We start from the raw sequence: 25878 nt of genomic DNA, 5'->3' as shown, positions 1-25878 counted from the left end.
GAGTGACTCGATGGAGCGCCACTGGGACACTTTTCCTCTGTGGTGATGATGATGATGATGATGGGGGCCGCGCTGGTAGTTCTGGGAAATGCAGCACGAGCGCAGCCCTGCAGAGAGAGACAGAGAGATCATGAAATATCTACAGGTCAATACTCATGCATCAGTGTGGACAGAAATTCAGCAGCATCCCTAAAATAAAAGTGATGACTGACTGTGATTGTAAAAAAATATTCAGTCTCCAGTAAGTGTCATGCAGACTGAATTATGTCATAGATCTATAACAATGGAGCCAGTGGCTGGAGCTGCTGCACAAAACTGAGCGGACAATGACCTTCAATAGCTTTAAAATGGCTTTGCTGCCCAGTTCACCCCTCTCTCTATGTCTCTCTGTCACACACACATGCAAACACACACATACACACACACACAGAGGGGAGAGGGAGAGCTGAAGAGAGCTAATACAGAGTGACAGGTCTTTCATGCAGTAATGGTGATGGTGAAAAGAGAGATCCACTCAACCCACACTGCCACACACATAAAGTCAAACACACGCACACAGCAGACAAACAAAAGGAAGCAAATACACACACACATGCACACACAGGCACACACACATGCACACGAGCTCAGTGAAAAGCACATTATTACAGAAAAGTGGCCACACAACAACCACAAGCCACAATTTAATCTCAATTGTTTACACTAGCAGTCAGGCTTCATTCATCAGGAGAGACGCTCACACGCACACGCACACACAACTACACACACTCAGCTCGCAGTCCTGGAAGTCAGGCAGCCGAGTGTGCTCACGCTTTTTAGTTTTATTGACCTGTGGATGTTTGATGTTTGACTTCCTAATGTACCACCTCTCACTCTCTTTCTGTTACACACAGACACATTACTGTTTAGGAGAGGCCGGGGTTAGTTGGCACACAGCTGTTTTCTGGTCATGTGAAGGTCACAGAGACAAAAATGTGACATCAAAATGTTTGTTTCATTCACCTGCACTCATCTACTGTGTTAAAACATCTGGAAGCCGCTTACTAATTTTGTAAGGGTACCATTTAATATTATAGTATCAAAGGTAAAAAGTGGTCTGTGGACGGAATGTGGTATAAAACTGCATTAGACAGAGACACTTTTAGTTATTAAACAAAGGAAGCAGCTAAATTTTGATAGAAGATTTGAAAGTCTGTGATGAGTGATGGCAGCTGGCTCACATAATTTAATTACAACGTTGGGTCAAATGTGAGGAGGGCTGGTTGATTTTACTGAAGTGTAAAATTAAGAGTTCTAACTTTACCTGTATTTTGACAGATTATAACTATTTTGAAAGATTAAAAACAGAGTTATGTTGTTAATTTTTAATAGTTATTCTGAATAGTCTATAGTAAAAGTAGTTAAATGGATAAATAGATCAATTAAAATAAATTTTAGTTTCAGACTCCCATATACGAGGCGGTACAAAATACATTCTCACTCCAGTCTCGTCACATATCAACGTTTGGTCATGGACTGTCCACGTCCAAATATGAAGTGCAAGGTACCCTGGATACGTTGGTTGTTGACGTTCTGCGATGCCGGGTCAAGTTCTGCCTGTTACATGCATTATCGTCTTTCAAAATACACTTAAGTTTTCACATGAAAGGTGCCGTTTACATACAGTCTCTTTCAAAATAAACGCACTATGTCAGTACCAGGCAAACTGACGTTTTTTCTTTTCCTTCAGCAACAAAGGCACATGGTTACATTTTGCCAACACACACGTGGTTTAGTTTAGGCAACAAAAGCATTTGGTGGGGTTTAGGAAAAAAGAACAGGGTTTGACCTTACAGTCTTAATGTGTAAGCAAACACTGCCCTCCTGATTGATGGTCATTGGTTGTTGGACCCATCCACCGCCCCTCCCACCTGCCCTATTCAAACTTTCGTCGCCTTAACTTTCAATGTTGTCCCACTGCGTTTCCCTCTGACATCACTGGGTGCTGTTAAGCTATAACAGCTACTGGCCACGTATCATGCCAACATGAAAGGATGGCTTTTTTCGTCAGTGTCTGAAGCTGGAAGTCACTGCTCAAGCGCCAGATTTCAATGACTTCGGAGGAAGACCAGGTCGTAAAAAGACAGTCCATAGAGATTTGGACACTAGTCTAAGAAGTTAAGTCTAAAGACATTCCTACCGATAAATTGCTTAAAAATGTTGTTTTAAAAATTGGCAGATGTTCTTTTAAATGTTTATATTTTCTGGCAACACATTCTCACTCCAATCTCGTCACATATCAACGTTTGGTCATGGACTTTCCACGTCCACATACGACATGTGATACCCTGGGTGCATTGGTTATTGACGTTCTGGGACGTCGTGTCAACTTCTGCCTGTTACATGGATTGTCTTCTTTCAAGATACACTTCTGCTTTCACAGGAAATGTATTGTTTACATACAGTCTCTTTCAAAATAAACACTTTATGTCAGTACAACATCGCAAATTGACATTTTTTCTCTTCAACTAACAACTGTGGTTAGGTTTAGGAAATGATGCCGCCAACCGTTAAACTATAATGACTAAGTTGCGTATCATGCTGACGTGAAAGGACGCCTTTTTTATCGCAACTGACGCAGGAAGTCATTGCCCAAGCGCCGGATTTCGACGACTGTGGAGCGAGACCGGGTTGTGAAAAGATAGTCAGTAGAGATTAGGACATTTATCAGAGAGGAGAGGTTACGATCTGTGTACTCATATACGCAAATTATCTACGATCAGACATTTCTACTGATGAAATACTTGTCTTTAAAATAAGTAAATATTCTATGAAATGTTCATATTGTCTGGTTCTTTTTTGAGTTGAATGTTCAAATTGTTATTACTGATTGCTTCTTTTTTTGTCGCTATAGCATTTTAACACTGTGCCCTCCAACACCCTGATGGGGCTGGTTGGTTCAAATGGACAAGGTGACTTTAATCTCAAATCACCTGATTTTAGGTGACATTTGTTTACATTGAAACATATATATTTAAAGCTGAGACCTTAACCTTGCAGTCGCTGCTGGTTAGAATATTCTAACATAAATTATGCCAGAGAAAGGTGGCAGAATGTGAAAAGGGTGCCAGTCAACCCCAGTCTCCCCTGAAATTTGCATCTAGCATTCAAATTCTGTCTAGTTCTGGATTATATTATACTTTCTGAGAGATGTCTGATTGTATTTTGTCTCTATTTAATTTTGCAAACTGGCTCTCACTCCAGATATATTATTAGTTCACCTACATGGCTCATTCCATTAACTCCACTCTGTTTCTGACCTTGACCAAAAACAAGTTCTTCTTAAATTTATGTCACACAGACTAAATTTTAGAGACGGTGATTTAATTTAAGTGTCACTTCTCTTACTTTATGTTATAATACATTGAAATATCTTAAATGCTGTGATTTTTAGTCTCAGGCTGTTTATAATAAACAATTACAATCCTTCATACATACGCAACCACATATGCCAACAAACACAGTCAGGCACAAATGCATGCACACATACAACGCTCTGATCAATTGTTGCCCTCAGGCTGTGGTGGCTTGCCGTGACTGAGGAGGGAGCCTGGTTAACACCCAGTGGTTCACCGCAGTGCAGTGTGCATTCACTTACAACGGTTTCCTCCATCACAGGGACCAGCCAGAGTAACAGTCTTTATGTATCATACTATTATAAGTGCATGCTGGGCTTGTATCACTACATTTAATGTCAAAATGAGGGAATATTTTTCAGTTCTGTCCGAACACTTTCATAGCAAAATTTAACAAAAAAAAAAAGTAGAAAAAAATATATAAAAATACATAACTTCAGCAGATAAGCAGAGAGGGCGAACAGTGTGAAATGAACCCAAGTTGAAAGTTTTATTCATGTTTAAAGAAAGTGAGTGACAGACGTCAACACTTTCGAGAACAGTGATCTTAATCACAACTGCTATTGACTCAACAACTGCTATGTAACTCAAGATTATACAGCGTCAGTTCCATTGAAGCACTGAAAAGCATTTGTTTTACCCATTTCTTTTTCTTTGCAAAGACAGTCATGTGCAAGAAGTCCGGGCTTTATGCGGAAGCAAGCACAGCTACACCCTTTTATGTAATCATGTAGAGGCAAAGAGAGAAGCTGGGGGTAGTAGAGAGGGAAAAACAAAGAGGTACAGAGATGAAAAGGGAAAGAAGTGCCGCAGTTTAAGATGCAGTGAAGGATTATCGAACGGTTCTACAAATTAAAATGGAAATTAGTGATGTGAGGGGAGAAACAGGGCAGCTGTGCACAGTCACTAAGGTCATGACGGGGTCAGCAGCAGTCTAAAGGTTAGATAGCTGGATTTTAACCGCAGGGTTTAGATGCCTGTTGGTTGGGAAAAATCTATAAAGGGAAATACTTTGATCTTCTTCAGCAGCTACTGCTGAGGTGCCCTTGAGCAAGGCACTTAACCCCCTAACTGTAACAGCAGAGCCAACAACAGAACGCTGCAGTTACAGTAGGCTTCACCTCAGTGTGAATTTGTACAACTGCATAAACAAAAAGCAGGGTGGTGCTGAGGAGCGGCGCACCTGCACAACAAAACCCTGCAAAAGGCCAAAATATGATGATATCTCCATGATCTCACTTCACATACTCCCCTGTACATCTTCAAGATTTCTCTTCCACACATCCTCTGTACGACATCTGTGTGTTTCCCTCTCTCCAGCATCACAGTGATAATGAAAACCAGCCATTACACAATGACACGGTGGTTTAATTCTCAATACAGAGATATATTGTTTTTAACGTATCCCTGTGCATGATGTGCCTCAAAGACAAACAAACTATTCTAAATTAAGATACGACTGTTTCTGATATGCAGGTCCTGCTTGTCTAAAGATAAAGATACTGGTATAGTATTGAAGTGCATTAATGTTCTAGAGCATCTGAAAATACATTATGTACAACAAAAACAATTATTATAGATTACAAGACAATGGGCCCCCGGGCACAGACACGCCGAAGGCCCCACCACAGATAAACTTGATAGTTGTTTAGCCTCTTTTTGTTGTTGTTTTGCATCTCTTTGTAGTCTTTTATGTTCCTTTGTAGTTTTTTACTTTTTTGTTTGTGGCCATTTTGTGTCTATGTAGTCATTTGAATCTGTTTGAAGTTGTTTTGGGTCTCTTTGCAGTCTTTTTATGCCTGTTTGTAGTTGTTTGAATCTAACTGAATTTGTTTTGCATCTCTTTCTTGTCATTTTGTGTCTCTTTGAGGTTATTTTGACCCTTTTCGTTGTCGTTTTGAGCCTCCTTGTGTCTTTTTGCAGTCTTTTTATGCCTGTTTGTAGTTGTTTTAATTCATTTAAGTTGTTTTGTGTCTCTCTCTGTTGTCATTCTGTGTCTCTTTGTGGTTGTTTTGACCCCTTTTGTTATCTTTGTGAGCCTCCCTGTGTCTATTTGCAGTCATTTAGAGTCTCTTCTTGCTCCACATGTGTTAATTTTAGTGACACTTTGCAGGTGAAGGCCAAGGGGGTGCCCTGCACTCTTGACTCCTGAGCCTGCAAGCTCATTTATTGATCCATTCATGCCCACAATATAACTGTATTTGGTTAAAGTGCTTGGCTAAAACATCCTACAACGTCCTACACAGTCTGCTACATTGTGATGTTGAAGGAAGTGCTACTGTGACCCATGTGGGATCGTCTGAAAATACCTGATTTATCAATTACTGTAAGTCCATCAACATAAATAAATAATAGCAAAACAACCATTTCAGTCAGTTTCAAAGCAAAATACTAAACTCTTGCTTGTGCCAGATTTTCAACTGCAAGTATTCGGTGCATTCCTTTGTCACAGGGTGGAATAAGGACTATCTTTTGCTTTTGGATAACAGATCAAATAAAACTAGCTGTTTAAATACATCAACTTGGCATTTTTCACTATTATCTGACATTTAATAGACAAAATGATCAGTCTAGAAAGTAATCAGCAGATTAACAGAAAATAAAATTAATCATTAGCTGTATCAGTTACAAGAGAGCGCAAAACATATTTTCAGGTAGTCTAGAAACCTTTAGCAGGATGCACTGTCACCAAAAACATTTTAAATACTTTGTCTACGTAGTGAGGACCTGTATTTCACTAACAGTGGTATCATCCTTTGAGCAGTAAGTGCAAATGCAATTAATACTTTCACCATGTGAGATTTCCAGATATATATAAACAGCTTTGAAGCTTTTAAAAAATACATCTAACCAGTCTTTAAAGCATAAATCTTGATCCATGTGCAGTTCAAAATGTCTCCTTGCTCCTGACATTCACCGTTGACTCATCTGTGCTGCACCATCACCTGACACACAGTGCAGACCAGTGAGGAAGGAAGAGTGCATGAAAAAGTAGTGACCTGGGCCCCAGAGCTGATCCAGGGTCAGTGCGGAGCAGTGGCCAGTAGAGGGCATCAGACCACCGTGTCAGCGCCGGGTGGTTCCTCCTTTAAACCAGTGTGCGCTGCATCCACAGGGTGCGTTGTTGGTTGTAGTGCGCCTGTTGCAGAGTCTTCATCCAAAGCAGAATGAGTCAGACATTTTCTTGATGTGACTTGTGCCAAAGCTTCATTCATAATTTACAACAGCTATATAGAACTCCTCATGTGCAATTTTATATACAAGAATTTTATAAATTTGTATCTTAAACAAATATGTAAAACATGAAGATTTGCTCTTATGATATTTCAGAACATCATCCACTTCTGTCTGTCTGTATTTTTTTTTTTTACAAAGATTAACAACATTCACATACAGTGTTCTCATTTAAGAATTACTCTATTGTTTAACTAATGTTTTTTTAATTAATAATATCATTAATATTATTTTGACATTGTGAGTTATGAAACTGGACTGATGATGTAAGAAATTCAGAGAAGACAAGAATATAACCACATTTACCTTTTGGTAAAAAAAGGTACCTTTTTCTGTGTATTTTTATGAATTATGTATGTATAAAACTATGTGCATCCTCAGTCTTTGTGATCAGTGTTTTGCATTGTACATTTCCAAGTGCATACAAATTTCCTGCAGCACTGCAGTATCTTGTATTATACCGCAGCCCCTCGCTCTCCCTGCCTCACACTCCCTCTCCTATATCTCCTCTGTCACTCAACCTAACCTCTAAAGTCTTTCTAGGAAACTCTTTTTGCCTCTTTCCATTATGACAACCCGAAATTCCTTTTTCTTTTTCTCCTGTTTCTACTGTTCTGTGTCCATCACGGTTTCTGTCAAATCCCCCGCAATCCTGTTAAACCTTTCCTTTTACTCTCCAACACCTCCTCTGTTCTTGGTTCATATTGTTCCAAAGCTACATTTTATTATGTTTGATCACCTCTCCCTCCACTTCATCTCACATGATCTGTGCTCTAAGCTCAGCATTAACTCTCATCCACAGCTAAATGTACAGTGTACGTGATTATGAGGAGTCAGTGTCTCTTCCCTCCCCAGTGCTCCTGCTTCCTAACAGGGGGAGGCGCTCATGTGCATGTGTGTGTGATAGTGAGGGGGAGGTACGGGTGACGGAGGCATTGCCATGGGGAGAGCCTGGCCTTGGGGGTGTGAGGAGTGCGACCTGGTGAGGGTGTGCGTGGTGGGGTAGCCAGCAGACTGTGGAGGCATCTGGTAGCTCCCTGCGGAGGACGACCCAGAAGGTGGGCTGCCCTGCCCTTGGAGGCTGCTTTTGGGGGGTGCTGGTGGTGCCTGGTTGAGCTGGATGGAGATGTCACTGGAGGCTTCAGAGGTGCTGCGGCCTCGCTTCGGTTGAGGCCAGGAGGATTCTGGGTGGAGGAACTGGCCGCTGTAGTCACTGCTCTCGGACAGGCGGGGGCGGTAGAGCGCAGGGTGGGGGCGGTACATCTCTTCCTCGGCGTAGCGCTTCATAAACAGATAGACTGACATCACCCCAGCCCCCTGAGACAGTGAGTGAGAAGAGGAAGCAGGAGGAGATGAGGGGGTGATAAGATGCGACAGGGAGAGAGGAATTTAGTCGCGTAAATAAATTGAGTTCAGAGACAAATTTCAAAGACGCAGTAACAAGTGATGGCTGGGGAAATTAGATTAAAAGTGACTGAAAGGTGAGAAGTGTTAAAAGGAATGTACAAAGTAGAGAGGTGTAAGTGTGTGCTTTTGATTTAGAAAGATGAGGGTACGCTTGAAGCCCATAAAACAGATTGGAAAAGAAAGAACGGAGACAAGTGTGTGGAGAACAGATGAGGGAGGGAGGAGGTTAGTGTCCACTGCACCACATTAAGAGCAGTGCTGCTGATGATGGGAAAGCAGCAGGAGGAGAAGTGGTGGTGGGGGGTATGAGCAGAGGATTCATATGAGACATCACCACGCATGGATGCACAAATGAACACACAGACTCACACAAACCACTGATGCCTCACCATATCTACAGAAAACCAATCACCTTACCTTCCTGCACACTCAGCATGCAACACTCCAGGAAAAAAACACTCATACCATAGAAATGAAAATATATTATCTGTGTGTAACATATGTATGCACGCAGACCAAGAGCACAGATTTCATTTTAACACTTCGGGGAACACATATTAAAGGGGGCGTCTGGAGGTCCCCCCCTGAGGAAATTTGAAGCGTCAAACACTTCATTTCCTGTATACTGGTCATTTTTAGGCATTAATTTTTGCCTTTCGCTACGCCAATCTACAACTTATAACAAATGTGGACCAGGGTGCCTTAATCATCTTGTACTGAAAAAATAAAATGCACTGCCCCTTACTAAATCAATACAAGATGCAAATTGTTCAGTGTCTTTGTGCACAGAACAGTTAAGGTAAAGATGGTGTCTCCTTCACTTAGCCTTTATATACTGTATATCTATGTGACGGAGCTGCAGTCTCGACGTTTTATTCGGTAGGCCGATGCGGAAATTAGCTTTGCCCTGGTTCCCTTATAAAAAAAAAGTCTATGTGATATTTTCATTGGTTTTTGGATTATTGCAGAATATAACATCTGTGGCAACCAGAAATTTAGATATGTTTTGCTCAGCAAGATAATATTCTTAGGATTCTTTAAGCATAAATGCAATCACCAGAAGTAAAAAGCTAACGTTAGGCAATAAACAAACCACACCACGACCACCACAACAAGGCTGTGAAACCGAGTTAGGCGTGGTGACATTTTGTGGCCTCATTTAGCCACTTGTTAAGAACTGTCTTTTATAAGATGCGTAAAAACTTCAAAATATAGGCTACGATTCAAGGGCGTAGGTTTACAAACATTAATGTAAGGCTATAAACAAACTGCACCACGGTCACATGATTAACTTCGCCACTACGAGGCTGTAAAGCCGTGTTCGGCGCGATGACATTTTGTGGTCTCATTTAGCCACTTGTTAAGAACTGTCTTTTCTAAAATTTCAAAATATAGGCTACGAGTCAAGAGCATAGGTTTGCATATGGACAGTAGGGACATGTCCCTACCGATATTTCGGCAAACTCATTTATATTATCCTCATACTAACCGTTCTGTACATGAAAATACAGGACAAATCATGTCCATTTATGTTATTATGTCTGATCAGAGGTGTTGTCAGCTAGTTTTGGTATTCCACCTCCAATGAAGAGCAGTGCACAGCCGCTTAAACTTTGCCTCATATAGAGAGAGTCCCAAACAGGGTTGTGTGTCTGTCAGACGGTCTGAAGGGGAAACTACCGAATCAACAGAACAAAAGTGTAACGCCCAGCAGACAAAACAGCAGGTAGATTTTCGTTCTTGAAACATTCTGGCTTTATTCTCATTAATATAAAAGTTCATTTTTGTAATATTACGACTTGATTCTCAACTTCTTAGAGAACACAGATGTCTGGGACATGATTTGACCGTGCAGAAAGTTCTGAACATTAGTAAATATCTTGCTGAAACACACATGAGCTATTGAAGTCCAGGGATTTATGAATAAATTAAAATGAACTGACTTCTCATAGTGAATAGGTGTTACATGTACATTTAAAGAGGGTACTTCCCCGAACAGAAGACACAATGGAGGATGGGAAAGTGACATGTGCTGAATCAGCAGAGATAACAGAGAAACAGAGAAACTCACTGTGTTATATTCTATTGTAGCCTATTTCTATATTTTGAATTGTCATCTATGGCTTGAAATTTGTGTTTTTCTTTACAATAAATAAAGACATTTCCATCATAAACTGGCGCATGAAATTTCCTGGAAGAGGGCCCCCAAACCCCCAAATGAAACCTACAGCCTCGGTACAAGCTCGTTTTTTTACTGACGTATTTTATTTTATAGAATAAAATGTGAAAGTTTGTTAAGCTTGTGGTAACCATAGACCTTATTTCAGCCATCTCACCAAAAACCCAGTGAAAAAACCAATTGACTTGGAGATGAGGGAACTGGGAGCGGTAAAATGCAAACTCATTTCCTGGTTTTAGGACTCATTCCTGCAGCACTCTATTGCCGGGGACGATTCAGTAGTCACTTGATATTTATGGGGACATGTCCCTAATGTCCCTACCAAATTTGATGCCCTTCAGACAGACACACATTCTCTCACACTCTTTCATATATTTTTTATCACTACCACACACACACACACACACACACACACACACACAGCCCAGACCGACCTCTTTGAGTAAGAAGGAAGAGGCAGCGAAGGCGAAGGACCAGCCATAGTGGTAGTTGAAGAACTGCTCGGGCTCTCTGGGCCGGTTCATCACCTCGTCATTAATACTGGAGATGTAGAGCACCAGACCCACCACCAGACTGAGGCCTGCACACAGCACATTAACAATGACACTGAGTCAGAGAGAGACAGAGAGACCCAGGAGGTCATTATAATCCAATAGAGACAGCTGCACCAGCGTGGCGAGAGTTTAACAGACAGAGAGAGACTGAGAGAGAGCAATGGGATGTGGAGTGACCACACCAAGCAATTAGCCTCAAAAATTCCAACTTTAATAAAGAGATGGGAGAGAGACCAGAGAGGGTGTGTATGTATTATAATGATAGATAAAGAGATAAAAAAAATAATGACCTGCAGAGATGAAAAGAATGACTCATAGAAGCAAAACAATGTAGACTTTATTCATGGAAAAAATGAGTTCCCAAACAAAAGATGAGCTACTTTATAAATCTGATAAGTTTCCAAAAATTCTGCACACAACACTCTGAAGAACAATAACTAAAGCATTTATGGAGGCAATTGGATGACCTTCTGATTTCTCCTCTTGTTGTATCCTGTGTTCTTAGTGTGTGTGTGTGTCTCTGCTACATGGTCAGGACTGAAACACATTTAACAAACAAAGTAAGGGCATTTCTGAGAGAAAGACATTTTGGTCGGTCCTCACATCTTCACAGGCCTGCTTGAGGGTTAAGACTTGGTTTTAAGATTCAAGTCAGAATTAGGTTAGGCATTTAGTTGTGAAGGTTAAGGTAAGGGGCTAGGGAAGGCATCATGTTAGTCAGGGTCCTCACAAAGATAGAAGTACAGAATTTGCGTGTGTGTGTATACTTGTACATGCTACACAGTGAGGACCAAAGATGTATTTTAGCAAGAGAGTGAGGACATTTTTGCAAAGTGAGGACATTTTAATCAGTCTTCACTTTTCCAAAGGCCTGTTTGAGGGTTAAGCCTTTTTTAGGATTCAGATTAGAATAACTTTTAGGTTAGGGTTAGGTTAGGGATTTAGTTGTGATGGTTAAGGTTAAGGTAAGGGGCTAGGGAATGCATCATGTCAACGAGGGTTCTCACAAAAATACAAGTACAAGGATGTGTGTGTGTGAGAGTGTGTGTGTATTGGGAAGGACTCTGAAAGTGGCTTTGTTCCTCGCCTGCAGCAACCCTGTCTCATGCAAAATCACATTTCCACACTACTAAATTGTTTTGCCAAAATTAGTTTGGAGGGAAACACAATTTCATACAGATTGTATTTGGCAGAGTTTCCAAGTGCAGGAAGTGATACTTTTTATTCAGTGTGCTGTTAGGTTTAGGAGATATAAGTACTCTAGTTAATAAGGACACAGATAAACTTTTTGCTTTATAAGTTAAAGCATTTCATTATGAAATAAATCTTGATTGCATAAATAATAACATCATTTGTGTTTATGTTGGTTCCCTATAAGCCTCGCTTTCGTTATTCAAGTCTGTCAGCCACCAGGTACAATCTCAGTGGAAAATGAAGACTCGATCTAAGAAGTGTGTCAACAATTGCGCAATGAAAACAGAAAGAGGACAGTGCTTTTGTTTTCCTGGTAGCTCCTGGTAGCTCTCGCTAGTCACCAAAGTGTATCAATATGAGTTCTTTGCAAAGGAAACTCTACCCACCAAAATAAAAAGAGACTCACTGTTAGGCTTTGAGGAAAAACAGAAAGCGAAATGAGGTTGTCTTTGCGACAGCGACACCAAAAACAATACCACTTTGAAACACTGGGGAAAGGAGACAGTTAAAAAAAGTTAGTCATTTTCACTTTCAGCTTAATGAAACACTGGGTTTACGGTTAACTGTAAATAAAGTAAACTCCTCTTTTCTTGTGCTTAAAGTCATTGTTGACTTTCTAATCATATAACCATGATCTTTCCCAAACCTTAACTACATGCTTTAAGTGCCTAAATGTAACCCTCAAAAGAGTTTATTCATGCTTTAGTTGCTATGAGCAGATGTTGCACTGCAGGTTGTGGCAAAGAAAAATGAAGGAAAATCAGAAATGTCAGTGAACATATTGCAGATACAGATATTGTGATTGTGTAGATACATTCTTTGAAGTAAAGAGACAACATTTTGATCCCAGTCAGATTCTCGTCGGGTCAAAAAAACTTAATAGCATATAAATGTAATTTCTAGGGGACAGGACTGCCTGCAGATCTGCGTTCATAAGAAACTAATTTTCTTTCCTTTACTTATCCCAGGAGCAAAGTACTTTTAATTTCAATGTAACGTCATATTGATTAACGGCTGAGCTTGTAATTGTATAATTTGGTTCTTCTTGAAAATCATGATAAAGACATGTTTCAAAAAAAGACAGATAAAGACTGAAAGGAAGTAAAAACATGAAAGCAGATTGACACGCCTTCAAGTCCATTACTAAGAAGCTACATGCAGCATACACTGTAAACTTTTCATATACCGTATGGAAAACCAGAATCAGCTTTCAATGACCGTTTTCCCCCAGAAGCAACACATACAACATTAAAACCCCCTCCTCCGAGAACACCCACGCGCTCTCCACTCTGCCTCCAACATGTTAAATGCATGAGGCGCAACATATGGCCAACATCGAAGAATCAATATTCAAAGAAAGCTACATGCTGTAAATAGCAAATACGAGTATTTTTAGCTTTCACTGCAAAATTCAAATGTACCACGAGGCTGTCGAGTAGTTATGTCCTTTGCAATGAACGGCTTGTTTAAGAGGCTGTGTTGTTGGGTTAAAATTGAAAAGCATTGAAAATGCAGAAACCATGCTGCTGCCAATCCTGCACAGGAAGTACATCTCTATCTAAATAAGTAACACCAGGAAATTGTAGGAAACACACACATGCATGTGCACGCTAAGAGCAGAGGAAGGAAAAGAAAGGGTGTGCATGTGGGCGAGACAAAAGGAAGAAGACGTAGAGGTAAATTATGCGTCTACGAGTACACATGCATATGCAGGATGTCTGTGGGGTAAGAATATAAAGCTCTAACCATGCTTGAACAGCTGTGGCTACATGCTGTGCTTTTTCACTATGAATTCTGTAATATCACCCAGAACATGACCCAGACTACAATATTTACCAGACCAGCATGTCGGTGATACCAGCAGAATATGCTCACATCAACACCACCACATCCACTGTGACTACTGAAAGACTATACTGTGAATGAAGGTGTGAGCAGGAAGGAGAGTGACTGAGAGAAGGGAGAAACAGAAAAAGCAAAGAAATCTAAGAAGCTGAGTGAACAAGAGAGGAGGGGGAGGCGGAGGGAGGGGGGGGGGAGTAGGGAAGGCAGTGTGTGGAAAGAGAGTGAGGCTCAGTGCTGCAGAGAATCTAACCGCTGAAAAGCAATTTGATACACTTGCCCCTTATTATCACCCTATTATCAAAATACCTCATAAAGTAAAACACTGCAACACTTCCAGCGCAGGCTATAAACATTACATAACCCCCGTTACATAACACCTATTATTCTGCTCCACCCTTTATCAGCATGTCCCCGCCACAGCAAAGTCAGGAGCTGTCGCTGCGGCCCACGTTTGATGCTCCTCTGAGCTCTGCAGCGCTGCTTCCTTCTAAAACGTGTCATGTGAAACAGCCTTCAGAGAACATGAGTTCCAATTTGGCTCCTGACTGTCTTTACTACACACTGAGGATGAGAGATGGGAGCATTACAGCCACCTGCTGTTCAAGAGGGTTAACTGCACTAATGCAGGAAATGAAGCTGAAAGGCCTGTCCATGATGCTGTGAGAGTATTTCAGTCTTGTCAGAGTTTTCACAATCCCTAGCTCATAATTTCTCACATAAAGCCTGTTTAATCCAAAGTAATGCAAAGTCAGAGGAGCAAGAAACTCCCACACTGAAAACTAATCGTCACCTGCTCTCCTGACAGCCTACACACCTGCAACACGCACCCAAAATAGAGCCGTGATGGAGTGTGTCCATGTGTGACACAGGACACACCAGGCTGCTGTAATCAATCACGCAGTGAAGGTGCAGTGACAGCGGGACATGAGTAATGGCTCCCACCTGAGAGGATGAAGAAGATGCCGGACACAAAGGCCAGGATGGTTCGCTGAGGCCGGATGTGTCCAATGTTACTGATGACAAAGGCGGTGAAGACAAAGAGCAGCGACACCATCGGGAAGGGAGTGGCTGTCCGCACCATCTCTGTAGGGAGGAGAGGTCACAGTGTTAAACACAGCTGATGTAATGTGTCCTTACACTGCTGGGAAAGGTGAATGTTAATGTCTCTGGAGCTCTGAAAGTGTTAGTTAATATAATCTGAGGCAGTAGAGTCTGGAATATAAAGCCAGTTATGTGGAGATGTCGTGACTTTCATCTTTTAAATGGTGAGATGGGAAAATTTCTTCCTTTCTTATAATGGTTTACATTTCACAGGGTATGGACATATCTCAGATTTAGTGTTTCCAGTGAAGCATCTTGTTGCTTTTTAACTAAACAGAGTTAAGGTGTTAGGATGTTACAACAGAACACAGCTACATGATTGTAAACCTGTGAGATCACAGAGAAACATCAGCTTTACACTAAATGTTTAATCCAAGGCCGTAGCCATGGAGTCAACACCGGGGGTCGGGAGTCGTGTGCTAATACTTGAGTATTAGAGTATTACTTTTTGGAAATGTATTACTTGGACTCCAGCTTATTTGAAAGACAAATTTTGTCTTCTTAACTCCACTACATTTTTACGAAGGCTGTCCTTACACTTGCTTTGAAGTCTGCGGATGATTTTTATTATTTTTTTTAAATACAGAAGTCTATAAACTGTGATCATGCAGTTCTGTGCTACTCAGATTGGTCAGCTCATCGGTAGAGAGAGGTAGAAAGGAGAGGTCATCAGCGGTTGTATGACGTTTTTCTGTAGGCCGACATGAAAGTTAGCATTGCACTGGTTCCCTTGTCAAACAGCCTATGGGATTTTTCCATTGGATTTTTGATTATTGACAAAAATAAGCTCTGTGGGAAACAAAGGTTTATGATACTCGCACTTTTTGCTCAGCAAGATAATCTTCACAAATAAACACCACTTTCATGACTATTAAAGCCTAAATGCAATTGCACGAAGTACCATCATAACGACACTGTAAAGCTGTGTTTGGTACAGCTCGGTGTGATGACATTCTGTAGTTTCATTTATCCACTTGTAAGCAACTGCCTTTTTTAAAGACATACAGAAGCTTCAAAGTTCATGAGTGGGGTATCACCAGACATATTTTATGTTGTAGAACAAAACGTGAAAGTCTCTTACGCTTGTGTGAACCACAGACCTTATTTCAGGCACTTAACCCAAAACCCATTCAAAAAACCCAGTCAGTCGTAAAATGCCAGCTCATTTCTGGGTTAAAGTCAAGGAAAATATAAAGTTACATATATATTTCATACCTCTCTAGCCTCCTGGGGCACTTGGTTTGGTTTTGCGGTATTACTATGGTTACCACAGCAGATGGAGATAAAGATTGCCCACCAGATCACTCGTGGTCACACCTCAAGTCCATGTTGGAAGTTTTTGAGATGCTCTGTTTACCATGCACAAATGTCATCACGGCCTACAAGAATTCACCATTTACGTTTACTTCAACCAGGTATTTCTGTTAAAGCCATATTTTTGTTTATGAAGATGATCTTTTCTGAATCACGTCAGTGTAGTTCATCTGATTACTGTTAGAGAACAGAGGCTGAAACGGACTGATGACCATTTTCATCGATTAATCTGACAATTATTTTCTTGATTATTATAAAATCAGTGTCAAAATGTCCACCACAGTTTCCAAGAGTCAGAGGTGACATCTTCAAAAAGCCAAAAATACAAAATGTTCAGTTTACAGTACAGTAATTTATTTTTCACTATTCAATTCACTATAGAAGTGAGCCCAATGTGAATAAGAGTCATAAAAGTGATCATAGATTTCACTTCCTCCACAGTTAACTCCTCAACTGTGGTTGATAACTGTAGAATTCTGGTCTTAATCATATCTGTCAACTCAGACCTTTTCAGATGGAGGTCCCTGAAGCAAAATCTTATCGAATGGGGGACCTTGACCTAATGTGTAGCAATTTAGGGGTCCTTGACAAGAGAAAAAGTTGGGAACCACTGCTCTAAATCAATAATCAGTTTTCTCTTTATCCAGTAATAGGTGCAGCTCTAATGATCTGTTCAAACTTCAGTACCCTCAATCAATCAGCAGGGGGACTCTGCAGAGCCTCTCATACAGCAGATAACTGTGTAATGTCACCGGGCTGTTGCATGTTTTACTCACTGAGGATGTTTGCAGTGTTTTCGGTGGTGATCTCTATCTCGGGTTCAGTGAAGTACTCGGATGCAACACATCTCCCGTTTTCTGTTCCTGAGAGAAAACGCATCAAACAAAACAAGAAACAAGTTGGGCTCTGCTTTTAGGTTCAAAGTCAGTGTTGCATGAGGAAACAAAACAAATCCAAAAAAAAAAGAGAAAAAAAAAAGCATGTGGGTCTCTGCAGTGCTGCTCACAGGTAACGATCATGTTTTGTGACAGCTATGACTCTGGAGGCCAGAAGCTCTCCTCTCTCTTTTCTCTCCTCACTGCTCTCACACTCTGCTGGTTTCTGTGTGTTTGTCACTGTGATGATGTGGACATATGCACACACACACAGCAGCGCTGTTTGAATGGTGTGTGTGTGTGTGTATGTGTGTTTTAAAGTCAGCCTTTTAATTTCTGAATGTGAATATTCAAACATATTTTCGTATCTGCCTACCCGCCACAAAGCAAACTCTCCACAGGCCTGAATGCAGCGCCATCTTCACCTCCATGCTCTGGTTCTGCTGCAGGATGATGCCCTCCACCATGATCAGCCAGTAGTCTGTGGACACGGCCACCCCCACCAGCAGCAGCCCGCAGGCTCCGAACACTGTGGACAGGATGGTCAACGCACGGCTGCTGCACGAACTCATCTGGAGGGCGGAACAAGGGAGGGAAGGGTGTTAGAGGAGAGGAAGAATTACATGTCAAAACTGCATAACACAAATGTAGGTAAATTTGGATGGGATCGTGGAGGGAGGTCGTTAGGAGCAGGGGGACACACTGAGACAGACGTGACGTGCACACATGCAAACAGCTACTGGCCATCTTCCTGTCTGGCCTTGTTACAGCTAAAGATGAGTTAGCGACACATCCAGTGGCGACCAATCCTGTTAAAGGTCAGCGAGGAGTCAACGCAACAGATGAAGATTTCACGGCGAAACACTGAACTTAAGCCAGGACTTAAAAAACTGAGTGACAGAAACACACACACAGATCAGGACAGGGAGGAGAGGTCCTGTGTGACTCACACATGGTCTTTCTGTGACTTAGTTCTGGTTGACTGGGGAAGACTTCACTGCAAATCCTTTGAGCACACTGTCTGTATGCATTTGTGAGTTTTCGTGTGTATGTATGTGTTATTGTTCAGCCACTAGCCTCTGCTTAATCTGGACCACTGTTCAGTATCATCAGCTTGACAAGTCATGGAGAATGTGGAGAACACAGAGTGGGTTTGTGTTTACTATAATCACCCTCATTTTGTTGAGTTATTCAGCACATTATGCGTTACACTGGGAGGATCATTACCGTGATGCAGCTGACCTCGTACCTTCATTATTCAGACTTTGTTTTTGCATTTCTCTTTTATTCTAATTTACACTTTAGTTAATTTATCCAGGTCTATACACCTGGTGGTCATTTATTTGGGAGTACTAACAGCACCACCTTTAATTGATAGATTTTTTTAATAGCACATAAAAAGGAACATTAACAAACTAGGATTACCGTAGTTTTATGCCTCTGTGAGCCGGTCAACTTACATTTTACAACCATGTCTGATCAGACTCATATGGCAGTTGATGATGCTTCAAATGTGGATGTTGCTGCACAGAAGCTACATATTCTAAAACATGAAGGCTTCACACACATCTCAACCCAGCACAGTTTCAAGATGGACACCCAAGAACATTATGATGTCACAGTAAAGTTGACCTTGGATATTAACATGTCATCATTTCATTATTTTATCCTATTAGACATTTGTGTGAAGTTTTGTCATAATTATGTTATGGCCAAAAATTGGATTCTGTGAGGTCATAGTGACCTTTGACCACCAAAATCTTATCAGTTCATCATTAAGTTCAAGGGGACGTTTGTGCCAAATTTGTAGAATTCCCCTCAAGGCGTTCTTGAAATAATTCATTTCAGAGAGACTGATAATCCTAAAACGTAATGCCTTCAGCCATGGCGTTTGCCAGCGGTGATGAATAAAAACAAGTAGCTATAAATAATAACAGAATATGCAATGGCTTAACACAAGTATCCCTTAATTTTGAGTTGAGCTGTCACGTAAAAGAAATGTAAGCTGAATATAATTTTTAATATGTTAGTAAGTCATTATTCTTACACAAAAAGTCATACTGATAAGAAAAGTAATTTGAACCTAAATAATTAGAAACAGATCAAAACAAGTGACTCACAAGAAAATTAGCAAAGACTGTACATAACCTAAACACAAGTTCTAGTATTTTCTAAGAAATTATTTTATTTATGAAATACTGACCTGGAAGCTGATTATCACTGTTCTTTATTATAGGTCCTAAATATTTTACAGAAAATTGACTTAGGTGGGTTTTAAAAAGGGGAATGTGATGGTGACATAAGTTTGATAAGAGTGAAGATCAGAGTTGAAATTGCGGTAAGCTCTCCAGTTCATTGACAGCTTTGTAAACAAATTCACAGATTTGCAGTCTATGAATGCAGGGGTCGGCAACCTTTACAGTCAAGAGAGCCATCCATCCATCTTCTAACTGCTTCATCCTCTTGAGGGTCGCGGGGGGCTGGAGCCTATCCCAGCTGTCATTGGGTGAGAGGCAGGGCACACCCTGGACAGGTCACCAGACTATCACAGGGCTGACACATAGAGACAGACAACCATTCACTCTCACATTCACACCTACGGACAATTTAGAGTCACCAATAAACCTGCATGTCTTTGGACTGTGGGAGGAAGCTGGAGTACCCAGAGAGAACCCACGCTGACATGGGGACAACATGCAAACTCCACACAGAGGGGCTCCCACACCCGGGATTGCACCGGGAACTCTCTTGCAAGAGAGCCATTTTGGCCAAAAAAATCAGTCATTGGAATGTTTAACTACAGGGTGACTAATCTGCAGTGGCCTATTTATAATAATTTGGCACTTTCATTTTGCAGCATTCACAGAGTAAGCAAACAAATCTGTCCACGCACTATTAAATTCTCCATTTTCCTCCAAGACTTTGGAATCCATAGATAGTCTGGTTAGGAAAAAATTAGCAAAATATAGAATTTGAAAATAAAATGTTAAAAAAAAAAGAGTTGTTAATTTACATATAGTTTTTTTTGTCAAAGCCACAGGGAGCCACTGGAGAAGGGTTAAAGAGCTGCATGTGGCTCCAGAGCCTCAGGTTGCTTATCCCTGTATTAATGTCATAAATGGATACGATTTTCAGTTCATGAAACAGTGACACAGAAACTAGAAAACTGAAAAACTGAAAACTGAAACGAGAAAATGTGGCATCCCTAATGTTTTGTTTCCAGGAAGGAAAGAGTGGCTTGATAGGAGGGGACAAATATTCTGGCCCATACAATATTACAGTAAGAAAAATATAGATATATTCTGCTACAATAAAGTGTAAGGAAACTTCAGTGGTTTATTGTAGTACCTTTTTCATGGATAATGCCAATATTTTTCGTATTTTTATTTATCTATATATGTCAATATGTTGCATCCAAATGAGCAAGAACACCATAACAGCTTTCAGCAGGAGCTTGGTCTATTTCTTTTGCTGGTGCATGTGTGCTGTGAGCATCACATTGTGTCTCACTCTGACTGTGCAGGCCATTAAAGTCCACCTCAGTCACTTTAAATGAGATGTGACATTGTAATAACTATCTGGAAGAGCCCAATTATGGGCACGAAGCGATGCACCTGCTCTGCAACAACGAGTAAACACACACTGACACTCAATCCTCAGTCATTCAGAACTGCAACAGCCGCCCTGATGTGCACAGAGAAAACTTATCCGACATCATTACACACACACAGTGCTGTTTGCAGCCTGAACTGTCGACCAGAGGCAGAAGGGAGCTTTTACACCAAACGTCTGACCCTTACTGTCACAAAATAATTGATATTAGCTGTAACAGGAAATGTTTTTCACTCCTCTCCTGTGCAGTGTACTCGAGCTTCACACTCTCACTCCTGCACTCAGTGACAGGAGTGAAATCAGGCATGTTCTTCTGCTGATGTAACACAGCTGCTGCTTCAAGGTTTCTGGAGATGTGTGTTTGAGGTTTTACCTCCGTGCATCGCTGTCGTGCTGAGCTGTTATCTGCATACTTGTGTCCGGCCTGTTTGAGTGTTATTAATGAAATGTTCACAGTGCTGCAGCTCACCAGAAGCTTTGGTGTCAGTCTCAGTCACATGGTGCACAAAAAGCCAAATTATTATATACCTAACAAACACTGAACTTCTGTGTCACTGTCTTTGGAGTGAACTATTTGCATACTAATGTACAGTAAAATACATCATGTTTAGTCTGACTAATTAATTCAACACTGACCATTTATCAGGTACTTAAGAGACGACTTTGAGGACAGGAAATGAATGCCCAATTATTAACTTGAACATGAGAAGCACATTATTCTTCTTCTGCTCTTTCTTTGTATGACAAACCTTTGAGTCTTTAAAGAGCAGAGTTCTGACAGAGACAGTCACTCTGCTGGGGAATAAACTCTTAAAGATTAAGCCTGGCCTCATCTTATCTCGACAGCCATTGTGCGAGACGTGACCACTATAGAAGTTGCTTTAGTTTCTGTGCAGCACCGGGGATGAATAGAGCTTCTTTTGTGAGCATGGCGTGTGTGTAAGAACAGAGCTGACTGCTGGTAAAGGGTACGCATCAGAGAAATCCTCCGAAAAATGACAAGTTAGGCCGTGTCGAGGCTGAAAGAAGCACAGAGTGAGTTACTAACAAGACAGACAGATGTGAGGGGGACAAGTATGGACTGCGAACAATCCAGTCGCACAAACACGATGGATTAAAGATGGAAAAACAGGGGGAAAGGTAAAAGATTTTCAGACACAAGGGCACAACTTAAGATTTGTGGGAATTCTTAAAGAAGCAGTGTGTAAGATTTAAGGGGATTTGGTGGCATCTAGAGGTGAGGCTTGCAGATTGCAACCAGCTGAAACTTTCCCTGGTTAGGATTCCTTCAATGTTAACTGCTCAGGAGGTTTTTACTGGGAGCCAAATTATCCGCAGAGGTTTCTTCCTCTCAAAAACAAAGGGACATGGTGATTTAAAAATGGTGAAATCACTGAAAAAGGCAGTTTCACATTACAAGTCGGTGTTTCTCTGATGCTGTTCAGCACGTCGCATTCAGGCCACTAGCCCAGGCCTGGAAATAGCCACCCATGCTCTTATCTCCACCCATTTGGACTACTGTAGACCTCCTAACTCTTCATTCTACACCAAGGTCCCTCAGGTCAGCTGACCCAGGGCTCCTGGGTGTTACATGCTCCAGATTCGAGCTCAAGGGTGATCGTGCCTTTGCTATGTCTGCCCCCAAAGCGTTGAACAGCATCCCCCCCTTCGAATCAGATCTGCCCCCACCATTGACTCATTTAAGTCCAGGCTCAAAACCTACTTTTACTCATTAGTGTTTGAGTCCCCCTGATGAAGCTTTCTCTGACACGTGCATACGTGCATATTAGTGCCTGATAGTTATGTTGCCTCTCGTGTGTTCCTTTTGTACAGCACTTTGGTCAGTGTGAGTTGTTTTTAAGTATGCTTTATGAATACATTTGAGTTGAGCCCAGCACATGCTAATGTGTGCTCAAATGTTTTCTCAGATAACTTAAGATCCAGACGTTCAGGAGGTTTTAACCAAGCGCTAGGTATCCTTCTGCATCTCTTGTTCATGTTCCAGGACACCTCCACCAAACTGACCAGGTGATTAAAGCCGGTGAAAATACTAATAAAGTAGTTTCACTTTACAAATCAGTGTTTCACCTTCGCTGTTTTACATGTCGCAGATGGGCAGCTAGCCCAGCACCTGTTAATGTGTGTGCACCTATTTTCTCTTATAACCTAAGATCCAGATGTTCAGGGGGTTTTTACCCTGAGCCGAATTATTATGTAGATGTGAAACACCACTAACAAAGCATTTACATAATGTGACAACTTGGGATGAGTAATTGTTGGGAAGAAACCTCTGTGGATAATTTGGCTCCCCGTAAAAACCACCTGAACGTCTGGATCCTAAGTTATCAGGTCCGTGTCTACAGAGATTGCCATGTTTTACAGTAGTCAAGAGCGGAAAAACCAAACACTGGCTCTAGATAGCATTTTCGCACCGGCCACCATAGTTAGCAGACTGATTTTATTCACGTGAACCTGTTTTGTTCAGTTTTTTTTTTACTGGTTTAAATCTGTCAGTTTATTTTGGATAGAAAGAGACCTCTGCAGATAATTCGGCTCCCAGTAAAAACCTCCTGAACGTCTGGATCAGAAATAAGCAAGCACACATTAGCAGGTGAGCTAGTGACCCATCTCCAACATACCGAACAGCATCGGAGAAACACTGATTTGTGAAGTGAAACTGCTTCATTCAGTGTTTTAACCAGTTTAAATACCTTTCCATTTCTTCTGGAGAAGAAGACACCTCTATGGTTAAGCGCTCGGTATCCTACATCCGCTGTTGACATTCCAGGACGTCTCTAACAATGCTGGGATGTCAGAAAAGCATAAAAGCACCAGGCTCCCGGGTGAAAGTCCGGGGTTTGTTGAGTCAGGTGTCTGATGGTGAAATCCCTGACAAAGCCGCAGTATTTGACGATTTCAGAATGAGAATGGGCTGAACACACAGACCAGGTTTTATGTTTAAAAAAATCTGTTTTTCCAACGCTCAAGTGTTGCTAACTACGGTGGCCTATGCAAAATCACAAATGGCCATATCTAGAGCCAGTGTTTGGTTTGTCCATTCTGGGTTACTGTAGAAACATGGCAGTGCAACATAGCAAACTCTGTGGATGAGACCCTGCTCCCTATGTAGATCAAAACAGCTCATACTAAGGTAACGAAAATCCAAAGATTCCTACTTTCAGGTGATCATACACTAGAGAAAACATACTTATCATATTATATTCTAGTTCTGCTAATACATCCCCCTAAATCCCACACACTGGACCTTTTAACACCAAAGTTTCTTTAATTTTCAGTCTTCAATCAGAGGTTGTGGATCTTACAACAGGCCCAGAAGTTGCCATCACTGCTGTTGACACAGAGTATGAGCCAGTGTGATACAGAGAATTCGAGGAACGTCTCCACAAAAATCAAAAACAACTCACTGAAATGACAGATGAAATAACTGAAGGCAAGTTACAAAGAGGAGCAGAGAGGAGCAGAGAGGAGAGGAGATGAACAGTCACACCTTCCAGCGGTTGGAGGACGTGCCAGAGTGTTCAGGAATGAGTGAGAATCAATTGGAGTTGCAACCCAGCAGAAATGAGTGGATGTGCCTGAGTGGCTCTTCCAGACTCGTTCAGCACCGCGGACAGCACCCTCATCCCTCTCTCATAGACTGCATGAAATCATCCTGCTGGTTCATAATGGATTTGGACACAAAAAACGAAGGGAACAAATTCACCTCTTCACCGCCCATGTATTGTGCTCACATCACCCCCCCTCCCAGAATAAAAAAATCCTCTAAAGAGCTGTTGCAGCTTTTGGAGAAACAGGAACAGGCATTGTGGATTTGGGATTGAGATTGAGTGGGAAAAAAAATCCCTGTTAGATTTGTGATAACAATCCTATTTTAGCGCTGTGAGACAGGCCCCTCAGCTCCATCACCCAGAAAGTAATGAGCCACTTGAATTGGTTAGATAGGAGCCACAAGGGGGACAAAAGGTTTAATTCTCTCTAATCTGTCACAATCTGCAGACTGACATCACCTCTAAGACTCACAGGAAGGAAAGAGAAAGAGGGAGTGATGGGTAGGGAGAGGAGATGTGCTGAAGGAGAGAGGAGAGAGGAGAGGAGGGAGTGTTTGAGGCAGGAACAGCGCGGGTACATGTAGCAGATATAGGTTAACACAGGGAAAGACCTTGGCCCAAAAAATGGAAGGAGTACCCAACATGGACGCGCACCACGGGGATGCGCCTACACCTGTGCTAAACTAACCAACCTTGACTGTGCAGCGTCTCCAAAATCAGCCCGAGAGGAGGACGGAGTCACTGAGTGGAGCATAAATGACTTCATAAACGTACATATCGTGACTCAATGGGTGGGTTTGCTCATGATGTCTCAGAGCTGCGCGGCCACACTCCGCTGAAACTCGCACCATTTTCACGCAGATCATTATTCTCTGTAAACTGGACGCGTGCAAAGCGGGATGTGGATCCCGGCACAGGGCTGACTGAGGCACTGATGTGCGCATAGGATTGTTTAGAAACCCCCCTCCTCCTCCTCCTCTTTTACTGTCACACACACTCACACGCGGAGTTTGGAGATGATAAACACAGAGCAGGGAACATGTGAGCCACTCACACACACGCGCACACACACATTTGGGGTGAGATGAAGAGCTGCTCCAGGTACCATTAAAGAGTGATACCTCCAGTAAAAGATGAGCGGCTGTCTCCACGCTACACGTTATGAACGCTGCGCTTCTCACAGCTGTCATCACATACACACACACAACACACACACATATATTTTATAAATTACTGACTCAGGTTTGGGAAAAGGCGTCATCGTCACAACTATTGCCAACACACACACAACTGTAGTTATTTTAATAAAGGGGAGAAAATGTACTCACCCTGCCACGAGAGTCGTGCGCACACGTCAGTAGCCAAGAAACCTCACACCAGGGAGGCTTGGTGGATGTTGGTCCTCCTCTTTTTCCTCCTTCTCCTTCCTCTCTCTCTCTCTCTCTCTCCGTGTTCTGTGTGTTTTCCCTTAAGCCCCCTTACCCATCCTCTAAATCCCTCACTCTCTCTTTCACTCAATCTGTCCCAGGCACTGCGGTGGATTGGTTCAGCAAGCTACTTTGGCTACAGAAGAGACATAGCGGAGCAGGAGGGAGAGGA

The 25878-nt window shown here is 41.7% G+C and overlaps 1 protein-coding gene across 1 annotated transcript; it reads right to left on the bottom strand.

The window, feature by feature from the left end:
* Positions 1-6875: 6875 nt before the first annotated feature.
* On the bottom strand, positions 6876-25878 carry cacng7b (calcium channel, voltage-dependent, gamma subunit 7b). The gene is made up of 6 exons (XM_049584834.1): positions 25608-25878; positions 17475-17670; positions 17000-17086; positions 14751-14891; positions 10650-10795; positions 6876-7946 (listed from the first exon to the last, which is right to left on the bottom strand). The coding sequence occupies exons 2-6, from the start codon at positions 17668-17670 to the stop codon at positions 7497-7499; spliced, it is 1020 nt and encodes a 339-aa protein (XP_049440791.1). The 5' UTR covers positions 25608-25878; the 3' UTR covers positions 6876-7496.

This window comes from Epinephelus fuscoguttatus, linkage group LG8 (genome assembly GCF_011397635.1).
Source record: "Epinephelus fuscoguttatus linkage group LG8, E.fuscoguttatus.final_Chr_v1".
Lineage (NCBI taxonomy): Eukaryota > Metazoa > Chordata > Actinopteri > Perciformes > Serranidae > Epinephelus > Epinephelus fuscoguttatus.
The sequence above is the reverse complement of the archived record's forward strand: the minus strand, read 5'-3'. Positions and strand labels throughout refer to the sequence as shown.

Bases quoted from the DNA above. Each gene is read 5' to 3' on its own strand.
- cacng7b (XM_049584834.1), bottom strand. From the start codon at position 17,670: ATGAGTTCGTGCAGCAGCCGTGCGTTGACCATCCTGTCCACAGTGTTC. The intron at 14,892-16,999 runs GTGAGTAAAACA...TCCTCCCTACAG, and splicing joins AAACACTGCAAACATCCTCA to AGATGGTGCGGACAGCCACT. The intron at 7,947-10,649 runs GTCGGTCTGGGC...TCACTGTCTCAG, and splicing joins CTTCCTTCTTACTCAAAGAG to GGGGCTGGGGTGATGTCAGT.